Source organism: Perognathus longimembris, chromosome 9 (assembly GCF_023159225.1).
Source record: "Perognathus longimembris pacificus isolate PPM17 chromosome 9, ASM2315922v1, whole genome shotgun sequence".
NCBI lineage: Eukaryota > Metazoa > Chordata > Mammalia > Rodentia > Heteromyidae > Perognathus > Perognathus longimembris.
Window position 1 is genome coordinate 50,411,339 of NC_063169.1, and position 14,953 is coordinate 50,426,291.

Sequence of the window (14,953 nt, forward strand, 5' to 3'; positions counted from 1 at the left end):
TCTGTAGTGGATTTCCAACTATGGAAATGTGACGAGATAAGCAAATGTCTCAAAATCCAAATACAAAAATTGACAATACTCTCGACAACATTTATTAAATACATTGTGTATATAATGAATGTGTGTACTTACTACATTGCATTCATGTTAAATTCCATAGGAAAATTTATTGCTAAGGGTCCCATATTGAAGAAATTCTAAGGAATTTATTAGACCAAACCAAATAGATCTATTGGAACTAACCAGCAAGTTTAGTAAGGTGTTTAGAATACAAAATAAGCACACAAAACTAATTATTGCTGTACATTGGCAATGAACAAATTGAGTATGAAATTAAGAAAGTAACTTAATTCACAATACCATAAATGTATATTTATGAGCATATTGGACAAAAGAAACCAGGACCCCTAAAGAGAGAGCTGAATTCACTGCTAAGAACAACTCAAGTTGATCTAAATAAAGGAAGGTTAGGTTGCTTTTGTTATTATTAAGTTTATTTGACAACCCTGGGTTTTGTCTTTAGTACAGATATAAGAGAGAACTGATGGCAGAGAACACACACAACCCCAAAGTGAAGAATTGGATAGCAGCTTTCTTTTGGTAGGGAAATCACTTTCCACGTTTGCAGTTTCTGTTGCTCCTATTGTGTCTTATTCTTTTGTCACTTGATTGATCCCAGAGCATGTCTCTACCATCCTAGGGGATCAGGTATGCCATTTTGCTGCCTTGGTATGTACATGTCTTTCTAGAGGTGTTGTATAAACCAGGAATCACTTATTTAAAAATTAAAATGGTTTTGTTCATTTTCCTGGGGCTGCAATTAAATGACTAAATCTATAAAAACTAAAACTATACAAAGAATAAATTGCAATTTTTAGACAAATTAGGGAAGTGTGGACCAATGTGTTAGCATTTAGAAACAACATTTTAAAAATCTTATTTCAGCCAGATGCTGGTGGCTTCTGCCTATAATCCTAGCTACTCAAGAGACTGAGATCTGAGGATCACAATTTGAAGCCAGCTTGAGCCCGAAAGTTTGAGACACTCTTATCTCCAATTAACCACCAAAAAGATGGAAAGGGAGCTCTGGCTCAAGGGGTAGAGAACTAGTCTCAAAAAAATTGAAAAATTTAAAAATAAACATGGAAATATTTTTTCTGGGTCTCATAAAGATTAAAGAGCTCTGTGGTTTTCTCTTTTTAGAATTGGCTAGATGTCTTTGGTGTTAAACTAATGAGGTGTAGAAAGCTGAAGAAAGTGCATGAACAGCTGCTAAACTCATTGCAGTTTCGAAAAGCTAAGGTTTTTTTTCTCTGCCTTGAGAAGGTGCAGTTCAATACACACAGATTGATTTTGTTTGGTACTTTGGCCTCATCAACATCTACCAAGGGAGAAATGTTTAAACATCCTGAGCTTTACTTTGCTCAAAATACAAGGAATCTAACTAGCATCTTAAATGATCATCTCTACTGTGTTGTAAATTAGAATTTTTGGTCCTTAAAGCAGAGTATTCCTCTAACCATTTAAACTTCATAAAACTTAAGCAAGACTTTCATCAAAGTTACAATGTCTAAGGCTAGACCCTACGAGAAGTTTACTGGATCTGTTTTTATTCTTCTGATTTTAGAATTTTAATTGGGTTTTTATAATTGCCCCCCCCCCCCGCCAAAAAAAAAGTCCCCACTGGTGTAGTTAGGCATGATCATTGGCAGAAGCCAGATCTCCATGGCCTGTCTCCCAGGTCTGCCCAGCAGATGTGTTACATTTTGCTTGGCTTCTAAAATGTTTAAAGAAATTATTTTCCTGAATTTTAGACAATATTTTGCCACTTGGACAATCCACAGAATTCTCCAGATTCTTTTGAAAATCCTGTCCATGTTCAGTACACAATCCTGCTGAGTAAGTGCTGTCACTCTTTTTGGGGAATGGGGCGTAGTACTGGGGCTAGACCTCAGAACCTCAAGCGCTCATTTGGCTTTTCTCATCCAAGGCTGGAGATCTACCACTTGAGCCACATCTTCACTTCCAAATTTTTGCTGATAAATTGGAGATAAAAGTCTTATGGGAATGAGGGAGGAGGTAACAAACAGTACAAGAAATGTACCCAAGGTCTAACGTATGAAACTGTAACCTCTCTGTACATCACTTTGACAATAAATAAGAAAAAAAATGGAAAAAAGAAAAAGAAAAAGAAAGTCTTATGTGGACTTTTTTAAAGCCTGGGCCTTGAGCCTGGATCCTCAGTTTTCAGCCTCCTGAGTAGCTAGGATTACAATGATAAACTGGGCCCCTGTGAGTAACAGGGCAACTGGTTCACTCTTTGCCGTGTATGTCAGGGGCTTCCTAACTCATTCGTTTATAGTTTTCACTGGAACCTAGGTGTTGGAGATATTTGTGGCCTTGCAGATTTGACTAACTTTTCCAGTGTGTGAAGTCTTTGATGTCTTTTCTTACCTTGGCATGCATAAAACGTTCTTATTTTATTTGTTTCATGAGCTTCAAGGCCACTTTGTTAAGTCTCTGTTGAGTTTTTATAAGTTTTGACACTCATTTAATCAACTTCAGCGGAGTAAACTTTTGTCCTTGAATCTGACTTTTGGAAGCAGTCAAAGAAAAATTTGGGGCCAAGTTTGTGGCAATAAATATGTGACTGTCAAATAGTCAAGTCCTGTTGCTGGTGTGTAGTTTGTATGCTGACTCAAAGTCAATAACAGTAAGAAAGTCTGAAAATGCTTTGCTGGCTTTTACTTCCTTCTACTAATCTCTCTCATCCTATGTGTGACTATATTTTGCATGTGTGGTTTAGTTTTTAAGTTTATGTTTTCCTGTTATTTCTACCTATCACTTTACCTGAGCAAGACCACCTGAGGAAATATATATATATATATATATATCATTTCACTTTTTATATAATATGAATAGTCAAAAGAAGTCAAAAGATGGAATGATTCATTATTAAGTAAATATATGAGTGAATGAATAGAGAGCATCCCAAGGTGACTATATAAATGGGCAGCCTCAATTTACACCTGACAAACATTTTTTAGTTAAAATGAGTAGAAAGTTACTTTTGTTTGGGGGTATGTAAATGTCCTTGTCAATAAAGTAGTTGAGAGTCATTGTGTTTCCCCTATAGGAAAGACTGCTCACAATGCTGTCTCCTGACTGAAGAGCAAAGAAATGTAAAGGTTGTAAATTCCACAAGGAAACAAACAAACAAACAAAAAGAAAACATGGGAAGCCCACTGCAGGTGGCTGACATAATCGTAAGTAATCATGAGGCTAAAATCTGACAATGGAGGTTCGAAGTCAGCCTGGGCAGGAAAGCCTGTGAAACACATCTCTAATTAGTCACCAAAAAGCCGGAAGTGAAGCTCAAATGACTCAAGTAGCAGAGTAATGGCCTTGAGCATCCCCCCCCCCCCCCCCCCCCGCGCCCGCCCCGCCAAACAACAAGAAAAACTCAGAGATGATCCAGGCCCTGAATTCAAACCACAGTACCAGTACAAAAGACAAAGCAAACTAACAACAAACCAAAAACTGGAACTGTTCATGCTGTAGTTTAAAAACAAAGCCTAACAGACAATTCTTGATGTTGTTAACCAAGCAATAGTATCAACCTCAGGATAGTGCAACAGTATCCCCTAAAACAGCCATTCCTGTTGGTATACAGCCAGTAAAATTAAGACAGCAGAATTGACAAAGCCCCAGAAACCATACAAAAACGTGGAAAACCAACACCTTTAATATGTGTGTGGGTGCAAGCCTGTATGTTTTAAGGTTGAATTTCCTTTCCGAAATAAGTCATGGGTGGCAAGGCTTTGTGGGGGAATTCTGGTTGGTTTCCACGTGGGGGAAAAAGAAAGTCTCCTCTTGCCACCCGGTCCATCTGCATTTCCATCCAGAACCACCCAGGTCTGTTCCTAGTCTCCATGCTCCCGCCCCGGAGAGGCTGAGGCCGCCCGGGCTGCCGCATCCTTCTCCTCCTGCTCTATTTCGGGGCCCCATGATCTCATGCTTTTTGCAGACCACACTGTGCAATTGCAGTCCAGCCCGCGCCGCAGGGCCCTGCAGGGCGATTCCCGCAAGGGTTGGGAAGGTTGGTGGCCTGGGCACCCGGAGGGGAGGCCAGGGGGTGGGGGGTGGGGTGGGTTAGAAGTTAAAGACACGCCCACGTAAAGAACCCGAAATAGCCAACGCGCAAGAGTGCCCAAAATCAGACAGGAAGCCAAATAATCCGGGGCGTTGAGTCGCTGTGCCCTCGCTTGGAGCTCAGGGCAGAGGGACTGGAGCCAAGGGTCTGACCGCGAGGGCCAGAGGCGTGGCTGTGGGCGTGGCTGTGGGCGGGAGGGGGCGTGGTCGACGCGGAATCTATTTAAAGGAGCTGCAGCACGTTGAGACCCGAGCTCGGGGGCCGGGGTCACTATGGAGAGCGATGGTTGCGCACGGGGCGGCGGGGAAGGCGGGCGCGGTTCCCGGGAAGGCCCGGCGGGGAACGGCCGTGATTCGAGCCGCGGGGCACCTGGAGACCCGCAGGCAGCCGCGTCCTTGCTGTCTCCCATGGATCTGGGCGAAGAGCCGCTGGAGAAGGCGGCGCGCGCCCGCCCCGCCAAGGACCCCAACACCTATAAAGTGCTCTCCCTGGTAGGTCCGAGGCCCGAGGGCTGGCAGGAGGGCGGTGCCGAGCGCGGGCTCTGGCCTTCGGGGGCCACGTGCACCCGGGGCTCCCCGAAGAGAATTGCATCTGGCTCCGTGGTCGCACGTGTTCCCCTGCAGCCAGGGCCACCCGCTGGCCACCTCCAGACCGAGTCTCCTCTCCTTTCCGGCGGGATATGGTCTTCGCACTGGTTTTACCTGGGCGGTGGAAGACCACCATGTGAAAGCAGATTGTTAAAAAAGACATTGCCTATGGGAATCTCACCTTTTCCCTAAGAGCTGAAAGATTGGGGTGAAGTGACCACTGAAAGTTGCTGATCTTAGGAAGGCCTCTTTGGCTGGCTTCAGTTCTGGGAGCAGAGCTATATGGAGACTTTCCTTAGATAAACTGATCTCAGTTGAGAGATTTCACAGAGCTCTTGTAAGTAGTGGCAGGAACTCTACAAAAGTTTTCTTTCCTCTCTCTTTTCCTCCCTCCTCCCTAGCTCCCTCCCTCCCTCCTTCTCTCCCTTCCTTCTTTCTTTTTTTCTTTTCTTTTGGTTCTGTTTAGGTATTCCCTTTCAGCTGTTCAGAAATGCCATCAATATTAACATTATGTGTCTGGAGCGCCTTTGACTCTTTGCCCACTCGTTTAACCATGGGCTACTCAGCTTGTGTTATCACAAATACCTGTTATCCTTCTGGCATCTTGTTATGGCTTTTTATTTTGAATTTTCTGTGGGCAGAACTGAGTATACCAAGGTCGAGTTTTCCATGGCTGCTATTAATTAATTCCAGGGACCTTGGATTGTTTTCCCCAATATCTTTTTTTGTGAGGATCGAATGAAGCACTATGTGTTTATCTTTGAATAAAATGATATAATATTAATGTAATGTGCAGAAAGCATGGGTTTTTCATAGATTGTGGGAAATTACAATTGAACAGTACTTTGTCCAAAACTGTCCTTTCTGATATCTGAAGGCTTCTTTTGAAAACATTTCCATTTTCACTATATTTTAAGTGTTGTGGAGATATTATAGTATTTTGAGGAACCAAAATTCCTTGACTTGGGAGGTTATCATTGTCTTAGTACTTAAAAATAAGTCTAAGGTGCAAAGAACAAGTTCCGAAACCACAGGATGTTTGCATCCCAAAATATGTTTTTGTATCATATGTCACTCTTACCATATCTGACACCGCTGAGAGTTTATTTAGAGTTTATTCGGTCTTTGTTGTTAGACTTTAGCCTTTATATCATTGCATATTCTCAGTAGTTTAGCATACTGTAAGGCATTCAACAATTATACTTTGAATTTGTATGAAACTCCAATGCAAAATGTATATATAGAGAGAAAGAAAAAAATATGTCCCTAAGTCTAGATTGATTTTTATTAGTAAATGTAATGGTTGCATCTTTCCTACTTACTTACTTTTAGATCCATAGTAGGCATTAGCAAAGGCCTCCTTTTCCATCTTGGACATTTCCTGTAGTTGGCCAAATGGCATTATTATAAAGGCCTTATATAAATTAGTATTCAATGCATTACAAATCACTCTTAGGTTGCAGCTCTAGTCATTTAACATGGAAATATTCTAGGACTTACTTACTTAAGTAGGATTCATGAATATGTACCCCTACCTGGTGGGATCTTTTTCTGTAACATGTACTTAATTAGATTTCTTACTTAGGATCTTTTGAATGAATATGAGCAACCATCAAAATTGGACAGTTGTTATCCAAGAGAATTGGGGACAAGGCTTCTAGAAAAAAAAGCTTAAATTACATGATTTTTTTTTTTTCAAATCAAGCATTTGCACAGTTTTTGTAAAGATACAGAAACGGGTGAGAATGATATCTAGGAGGATAAGCACAGAACTTGCCTTGTCAGGGGTTGATTGAACAATGGCCATAGAATTGATTACTTATGGAAATATTGTCAGATAAAGTAAAAGCATACTATAGGTGTGCAAGGTTGGATGAAGAGAAGGTCCTGTCCTACCTTTGCTTTTCCTGGGTGGTGTTTGATCCTAGAGAAAGATCAGGAAGTTCTACTCCAAAGGCCCTTGACTTTAGAAAGGCTTGTGTGCAGGCAGCTATATGCAGGCTCTGAGTTAGACTCAGAAGAACAACAAAGGGGAAACATATTTTCTTTCTTTCTTTTTTTAAAATAAAATTCTGGTTTATTGTTGGACAACAACGTTTCACACATACATCAAAAAGGCAAAAAAAACAAACAAACCCCAAAACCCAAAACAGCAACTTTATAGACAAAAAAAGGAAAAAAAGAACCCTTTTTATCTTTGGACTGTTTAGCCATCTCATGCAAACCAAACTACTTTATAGTACAGCTAAGTACATACACAAAAGCAGATACTGGAATGCTCAGAATAAGATTTTGTTGTTGTTGTTTTTGCTTCTTATACAAGGTGGTGTTTTTTTTTTTCCCCTTCCTTTGAGATGATAATGAACATGGTCACACCACCAGTAGTCAGAAGTAGGGCAGAATGCTCTAAAGGCTGGTTTGGTCATCCGAGATCATTAAAAATGGCTGACCCCTAACAATATAAATAAAAAATACAAACAAATTTTCCTTTGTAAAGTACTTTTAAGAAAAAAAGCAGGGCCTTGGAAGTTTTGGTATTTTCCTCCCTTGTTGCAAATTCTCGTTGTGTTTTTGGTGGGGTGGTGGAGAGCTTGGTGATGCTCCCCAAAGCGGGCGGCGGGCCTCTCCACTCGAAGGTGACCACGTTTAGATTCTGAGACGGAAAGTGGAGGGTGAACAGGTCACGGCGGCCTTTTTTGAGTTAACTTTTCCGTTTTTGCTCTCTAGTCATCCTCATCAGTCTTCTGCGTCTTGGTATCAACATCGTCATGCTCATCATCCTCATCATCTTCAGCTGCCCGTACCTGCCTGTAGTTTGCCTGTACCTGCATCGGCCTCCTCATCTTCATCTCCATCCTCCATCCTCCTCACCATCACCTTCTTCCTCCTCCTCCTCTTCCTCCCCACCTTCTTCTTCATCTACCTCATTATCAGCCTCTTGTTCCCCATTTTCCTCATTGGCTGCACTCCCGTTGGCAGGGGCGTCTCTTCCATTCTCTGCCTCCTCCACACTTTTTCTCCTTCAAGTCCTTGGTGGTGATCTCGGAGCTGGGGGTCCATGGCCGCGTCTGACATGGTGGGGGGCACGCCGGGGCGGTGGCTGAGGAGGCGCGCGGCGGAGGAGGCTGCAGCAAGCAGGACTCACCAACAGTGCAAAAAGATGGCTTTTCAGAGCAGCCAGTCACATATATTTTCTAGAGGCTTCTGTGGATAGGATTGTTAGCTTTCCCTATCTATAATGAAATATACAGGCAATTTTGTTATGAAGAGAAAAGATTTATCCCATGATTCTTTCTGGAGGTTTTTTTTTGGCCAGTCCTGGGCCTTGGACTCAGGGCCTGAGCACTGTCCCTGGCTTTTTCCCGCTCAAGGCTAGCACTCTGCCACTTGAGCCTCAGCGCCGCTTCTGGCCGTTTTCTGTATATGTGGTGCTGGGGAATCGAACCTAGGGCCTCGTGTATCCGAGGCAGGCACTCTTGCCACTAGGCTATATCCCCAGCCCCTTTTCTGGAGGTTTTATTCCAAGATCAAGATGCCTTTCCTCTTGGTCTCTGTTGAAGGCATCTGATGGAAATGTCCAGGAATCTGTGACTGCGCTAACCACTTACTTCATGACAGAATGAGGCCATGACCCTACAGTGGAAGACACCCCCTCAATGACTTAAGAACCTCTCACCAGGCTCTTCTTCTCAAAGAGTTGACCATGTTCCAATATTGATGCTCTGGATACCAAGACTTCAACTTGTGCACTTTATTTACCAAATACTAGATGCCTTCCCTTGGGTTCAGAATTGAATTTTGAGTTAGAGTATAGATTTTTTCCCCCCAGATCGGATATGGCGAATTACTTTGAGAAAGTCTATTTTGGTTTCCTATTATAATTTTGACAGATAATTTTCAACCACCTTGCAATTGTTTGTTTTCCAGCTTTTCTGAAGCAGAATCTCTGTGTTTGTGACTTTCTGCTATACTTTAGGGACAAATCTATATAAGAAAATGGCTTTGTGTATGGGTAGTGGTTACTGAAGACTGCTTTCATCTTTCTGTAGAAAAAGAGCTCTTTTTAAGAGGCAGAAGTTACTCTGGCTTATCTAAGATTGGGGTGAGGGCGGCTGGGGAGGAGGGGTATTTCTTGGCTCCCTTCCCCCTCTTTTGTAATCCACTTAACCTATCACTGGAGTCCAGCATGAATAGTATTCAAGATAACTCTGCCCTTACTAAGACTTGGAAGTGACATTGGTCTTTGATTTGTAAATTCAATATCTGCCTATCCATAAAGTATAAAGTATTTCAAAGTGATCAGAGCATCTTTGAGACCAGAGAGGGCTGAGATTTGTTCCTTATACTATTTGTTTCATGTGTTCCAGTACAGTGTACCACAGAATCCTAAGAAGCTAGCTAGATTGTTGAGTTTACTACTGTACTGATGATAGTGCCTAACACTCTGTGTTAACATTTGACTAGTCAAATGAATGCACTGCATTTTTACTTAGGTAGAAAAGAGCAAAATGGAAAGACTGAATCTGAGACCCAAATATAAATGACACTTTGGTATAATTTCTGGGGTAAGATCAAAAGTGAGATAACATTTTATTTGGGCATAGGGAAATGGAAAAGGTAATGAATGGAAAGTAATTTTCAACGAAGGACAGAAAGGATCTGTGATTATTTAGATTGAGGATCCAAAGTCTAGTCACTGGACATTACCTCAGGTAAAAAAAATGCCAGTGTGGCCACATCAGGATATGTAAGCAAAGCCATCATTCAGGCAAATTAAACCTCTCACTTATGCCATGGCCTCTTCTTGTTTTTGACTTTCTATCACACCCTTAATTCAGTCTCTAGGACCTGGCCACAGGTTTCTCCAGCATTAATTTAAGGTCATGAATGGTATAGCAATACCCAAAGAGTCCGGGCAGCTTTGCTCTCAAAGCATGCTGTGTTACTATTTTTTTTTTTTGGCCAGTCCTGGGGCTTGGACTCAGGGCCTGAGCACTGTCCCTGGCTTCTTTTTGCTCAAGGCTAGCACTCTGCCACTTGAGTCACAGCGCCACTTGTGGCCGTTTTCTGTATATATGTGGTGCTAAGGAATTGAACCCAGGGCCTCATGTATATGAGGCAAGCACTCTTGTCACTAGGCCATATCCCCAGCCCCTAATTTAATCACTTCTTACCTTAACTCCTGTTGTTATTTCTCTTTCATCATTTAGCCCAGCTAAATGTGGTCTCCTTCTCAGTGATGAGAACGACCTTTTTCTATTCAAATTCCAGACAGTAATAAGCTCAACTCTGTCAACCTTGTATACGTGAGCTCTCAAACAACAAAAAGCAAGGAGGAAATGTTTCAGCAAATGATCTGAGGAAAGAATATAGATTATTGTTGAAGCACACATCTCATGCAATAAGAACAGGTATCTGTAATACTGACCCAAGAAAAGAAAGTGATATAAGACTTTTAAGAAGTTATTTTTTTCAAGCTTGACCATAATGTTCAGCTATATATTAACTATGATACCCTTACTTTCCTGTTTCAATTTTCTGTGGGCTTCTTTGCAGCAACTAAGATAACATCTGTAAGAATTTGTTATTAATTTCTCCTTTTTTTAGTTTTTGGAAGAATTGTTGAGAGAAATATAGGTGGTAAAAGTTTTTATGGTTTTAACAATTTCTAGAGCACTCTGCAGTATGGGAAAACACATTTTCCCACACTTTGAGTTTATTCTTGACACATCAACAGCTCCAAATTAGGTAAATATATGTCCATACTCAATTCTTTTTATAAATAATGAAATAGGCTCAGAGATTAGTCAGGTTTCTTAAATACTAGTGGGCATAGAAACCATCCTGGAAATGGGGCACTGGTATAGCTCATCCCTGAAATCCCTGCTACTCAGGAGGCTGAGATCTGAGGATCATGGTTTGAAGCCAGCCAGGACAGAGCAGTTAGTCAGACTCTTATTTCTAATAAACTACGCGGAAAAAGTCAGAAATGGACTGTGGCTCAAGAGGTAGAGTGTTAGACTTGAGCACAAAGAGGCACAGGGAATGTCCAGGTCCTGAATTAAATCCTCAGACTGGCCAAAAAAAAAAAAAGAGGAAGAAACCATCCTGAGGGTTGTTGCAATGACATAGATTCCTGAGCTCCAGTCTTTCCTTACAGATTATGATTTGGTATATTTGGAATGTATTCAAGATATCTGTGTTTTCTAACAAGTGCCTCAAGTTACTCACATGTAATTGGCTCATTTCCTCTCCTTCTAGAAACATTGCTGAATTTCTAGGTAAAAGCCACACTGTTAATACTAGGCTATAGTAACTGAAAGAACTTTTAACTTCAGAGTTTATTGTGGACTAATGGTTCACCTTGGTGACCAGGTGTCACAGTTTTAATCATCACACTTTGTCCTTGGGTTGTATCTTTCCTTGCAATGAATTTCTACTGTGGTGGTACTGTAGCTTGCTTATGTGGTGAGATACAATGTTTCTTTTGATAATGTAGTGACTAAAATGCCTTGGATGGAAACCCAAGTGAGTGCCCTTTCTACTAACATTTTAACTGTTTGAAATGTTTGGGCAATGACTTGTTAATTTTCATTTCCTTGTTGGTACATTTTAAAATGTACTAAAATAAGAAAACAGAGAGCTGTAATAGAAAGGTATTTTTGAGAGTGAATTTTCCTAAGCATCTTATTTGGTATTTTTTTCTTTATCTGGCAAAGTTTCTATCCAGATGTGATTTGGAGCTTTAAAGATCATAATCTTCAGCAGAAGATTCTTGAGAAAAGGTTGTGGGTTCCTAAAGCTAATTCCTTTCTTTTGGAAAACTTTTTAGAGTCATCGCTCATGAGGGATCTTCATGAGTTGCTTGGAACCTGTGGCATCTTATGGGAGAGTGAGAAATGATAAGAGATTCAAGTAGTTGTTATGATGCCATTGTGCAGTAAGATAAACATAGATGTCAGTATGAGGTTTCCCTCCCTCCCCCCCTTGAATATCTCATATTGATCTAAGGTATATTTATGTGACTTGGAGGTAAATATGTTTGTAATCAAAAGAGAACCTAGCTAGAATAAAATTTCAGTCAGAATATTTAGGTAGCAGTTCTTCAGAGATGCTAAGTATGGTCCCTTGGGTTTTCTTATGGGCTTTTGGGAGAAACTCACCAAGTATTTTAACAACAGTAAGACAATCTCTCTCTTCTCTATGGTGGTGTTGTATTTACAGCGATACCCTAGAAAAGCAATGGTGGGTGAACCTTAGCAGAAGGCATGGCTGTGGAACCAGTTATGCAAGTAGTCAGGGAATTGTGATAATAATTTTAAAGCTAGTTTCATTTAAAAGATTGCCCTAGATAAAGCAGTAGTAAAGCAGATTTTTATCAAATCTCAAACTTAGTTTAGTCATCTTTTAGTTTTCAGTGCAACAAAATTGGAAGTATGCATTTTAGCTTGTCTACCACAGACTGAAGTATTTTGTTTTCTAGAGGAAAAGTAATTGTACAATTAAGTGACAAGCTGAAAAGACTTCTCCCTCCACCCCTTCCTGCCATAGCTATTGGAATACCCTTGTGATTTTAAAGAATCTGTGACAAACTGTTGCTATTCCAAGCTGAGCAGTTGACATACATTTTTCTCATAATTAGTAACATTAGTGTCTCAGTGTAAAGAAACCAAATGAAGGTATCTGTGGTATTGGGGGCAAAAATTAGAATTTTGAAGAATTTGTATGTGTCATTGGGAGCTTAAAGCTTCCTGATTCTGAAATTTCTCTCAATGAAGTTGATGAAGATGATAAGGAATGTGATTTTTTTTTTATTCTTCAATGATACATGCCAACATTTGAAAGACTGCTATAACTCGCCAAGTCAGTATTTTTCAAAGAGTTCGTGGGTAATGTTCCACATTTATAGATTGATGTGACTGCAGGATGGGCTAATGGATTTTTATGTAACAATATGAAAAGTCATCAAGATCACTCCAATTTTATGTTGCGGTTTTCTTTTAAGAATTTACTACTTGTAAAATGAGCATCATTTTAAGGAAGACTATCCATAGTCACCTGAAAGGCCTACTAGGGTTGTTGACAACTTTTAGGAGTGTAATTGGATCCAAACACTAAAGTTTCAGGAATATACCTGCTTTAAGGAAAAGGTTTGGATTCTTCTTAAAAGGTAGGAAGAAGGAGAAAGGAGGTTAAGATGTATAAAACAAATAAGGTAGTTATAACATTTGTGTCTCTACAGAGTTCAAAGCCTTCCGATACTTATTTTATCATTTGGATCAAACCATGGCTCTGCCATTACATTAGAGATGAAAACCAGGTCCCAGAGAGATTTTGAGATCTCTCCTAGTTACCCTGAGTGAATGGTCATTTTCTTGTTATTGTTAAGCTTCAGTATAACTCATTTTTTACTTTTCTTTATTTAGAAGGCAGTTTATGTTTTTATTATCCAATCTGTGTTCTCCCAACTAGCATTTCACCATCATCTTCGTGGAACTTAGAATAAATGAAGGAAAAAAAATAAAAAAGATGAAGATATTGGGCTTTATCCAAGATCTACTAAGCCAGAACTTGCTCAATTAACTCAGATTCCCTAAGAATTTGCCTGCATAGCACTCTCTAGGTCACTGAGGTGGTATAGAAGGCCTAAGCAACTAGAATTTTGATAGCTGGGAATTCTAATCAGCGCTTGCTCTGCCCACGAGAGCATAGTCTATGCTGTGACTGAAAACACAAAGCAAGACAAAGCAAAGCAAAACAACTCCCAAAACAACATGAAATGTTCCCTCCGTGATCTCAGTCAACCCTGGTGGCAAGGGGTTGCACTGTTGGTGCCAGCTGTGTGGGTCCGTCTCTGATCCTGAACCTCAGTGGCATGTTGTTCCAAGTAGCTCCTCTGTTCCTGCGTGTACAGAACACTGCAGAACTGGCCTCTTCCTTCCCATCATAGAGAAGGATGTTTCTACCTTTCAGGAAGTTACCTGTGCTGGTACTTATTGCTTGTACTTAATTGCCTTTTCCGTACACTGCCCTGGCTTGTCCTTTTAATTGCTATTTATTGTGCTCTGCTGGGCTAATTTTCTGGCTTATGCTATGATCTGATAGCAATTAGATGTTTGTTCAATTCAGCCATCGGCAGATGAGAATGTGATGCAGGTTTCTCTTCCTGTCACACTCTCAATACAAGTCTGTAGTTCCAAGTTTCCACTGCTGTGTCTTGTGGACAACTTGCCACATACTTCATACAAGTTTCTAAACAACGGAATCTTTTATCAGGGCTTTCCAGGTGATGTTAAATCTGGTTCAATGTCCTTGGCACTGACTTTATTCCATAATACTTCAGTGTCCAAATACACTGGGTTCCTAGGAGATACCACCCAGAAGCATCTAGATCAGAATCTTTGGGAGTCTAGACAGAGGTGAATGGAGAGTGTTCAGGTGGGCAAGGTGTGGTTGGGGGTGTTGTGAGTAGATCCTATTGGTCATGTCTACTGTTAGATTGCCCAGGAAGCAAATACAAAACAACTCTTAGCTTTCCAAGATTTATTGAAATACCTTACACAATCAGCTTAAGGAAGCCTAATGTGATGAATGTGAACAAACACAAGACTCTGTATATTTATTACCTTTTGAAACAATAGGGAGAATGTTGGTTTTTGTGGAATGATTCAAAGGTCTTGAGAGAAGGGACTCTGGGAGAGAGTAAATGCAGAGTCACAAGTTCTTTGCTGGGTGACCTTTGGACATCTCACTTCACTGGTTTTCAGGTCCTTTAGTATAGTGAGAAGGACTTGGGTAGGCTCATTCTAGATATAAATTTTTTGTTTAGGAAGCTTACAATACCTTACTCAATGCTACGAAAATATCATATTACACATGGCAGAAAGTGCAAAAAAGTATAAAGAAGAAAATAAACATTACCTCTGTCTTTATTTCTGCTATTAACATTTTTTTCTATGTGAATGTTACACTTCTATAACAAAAATGACATTATACTTTTGTTTCCCAGTTTTCCTTAATATTCCATAATTTTTTACCATTACAGGATACTCCTACCTTCACTCATTCTCCCTCCTCTCCCCTCCCCACCCCTTCCTACCTTTCCCTTCTTTCTTTCTTTGATTTGGAATTAACTTTTTAACTTCTGCTTTTTCTTTGAGTCAGGGTTTTCTTGCTATGTAGTTCAGGCTAACCTTGAACTTTTGGTTCTTTT

General features: G+C 40.4%; 1 protein-coding gene across 1 annotated transcript in view; it reads left to right on the forward strand.

The window, feature by feature from the left end:
- The first annotated feature begins 4,423 nt into the window (after nt 1–4,423).
- Nucleotides 4,424–14,953, forward strand: part of Enpp1 (ectonucleotide pyrophosphatase/phosphodiesterase 1) — a 59,522-nt gene continuing 48,992 nt past the window's right edge. The window contains exon 1 of the mRNA XM_048354093.1: nt 4,424–4,644. Within this exon, the coding sequence (XP_048210050.1) occupies nt 4,426–4,644 (219 nt within the window). The 5' untranslated portion in view covers nt 4,424–4,425. The remainder of the gene's footprint in view (nt 4,645–14,953) is intronic.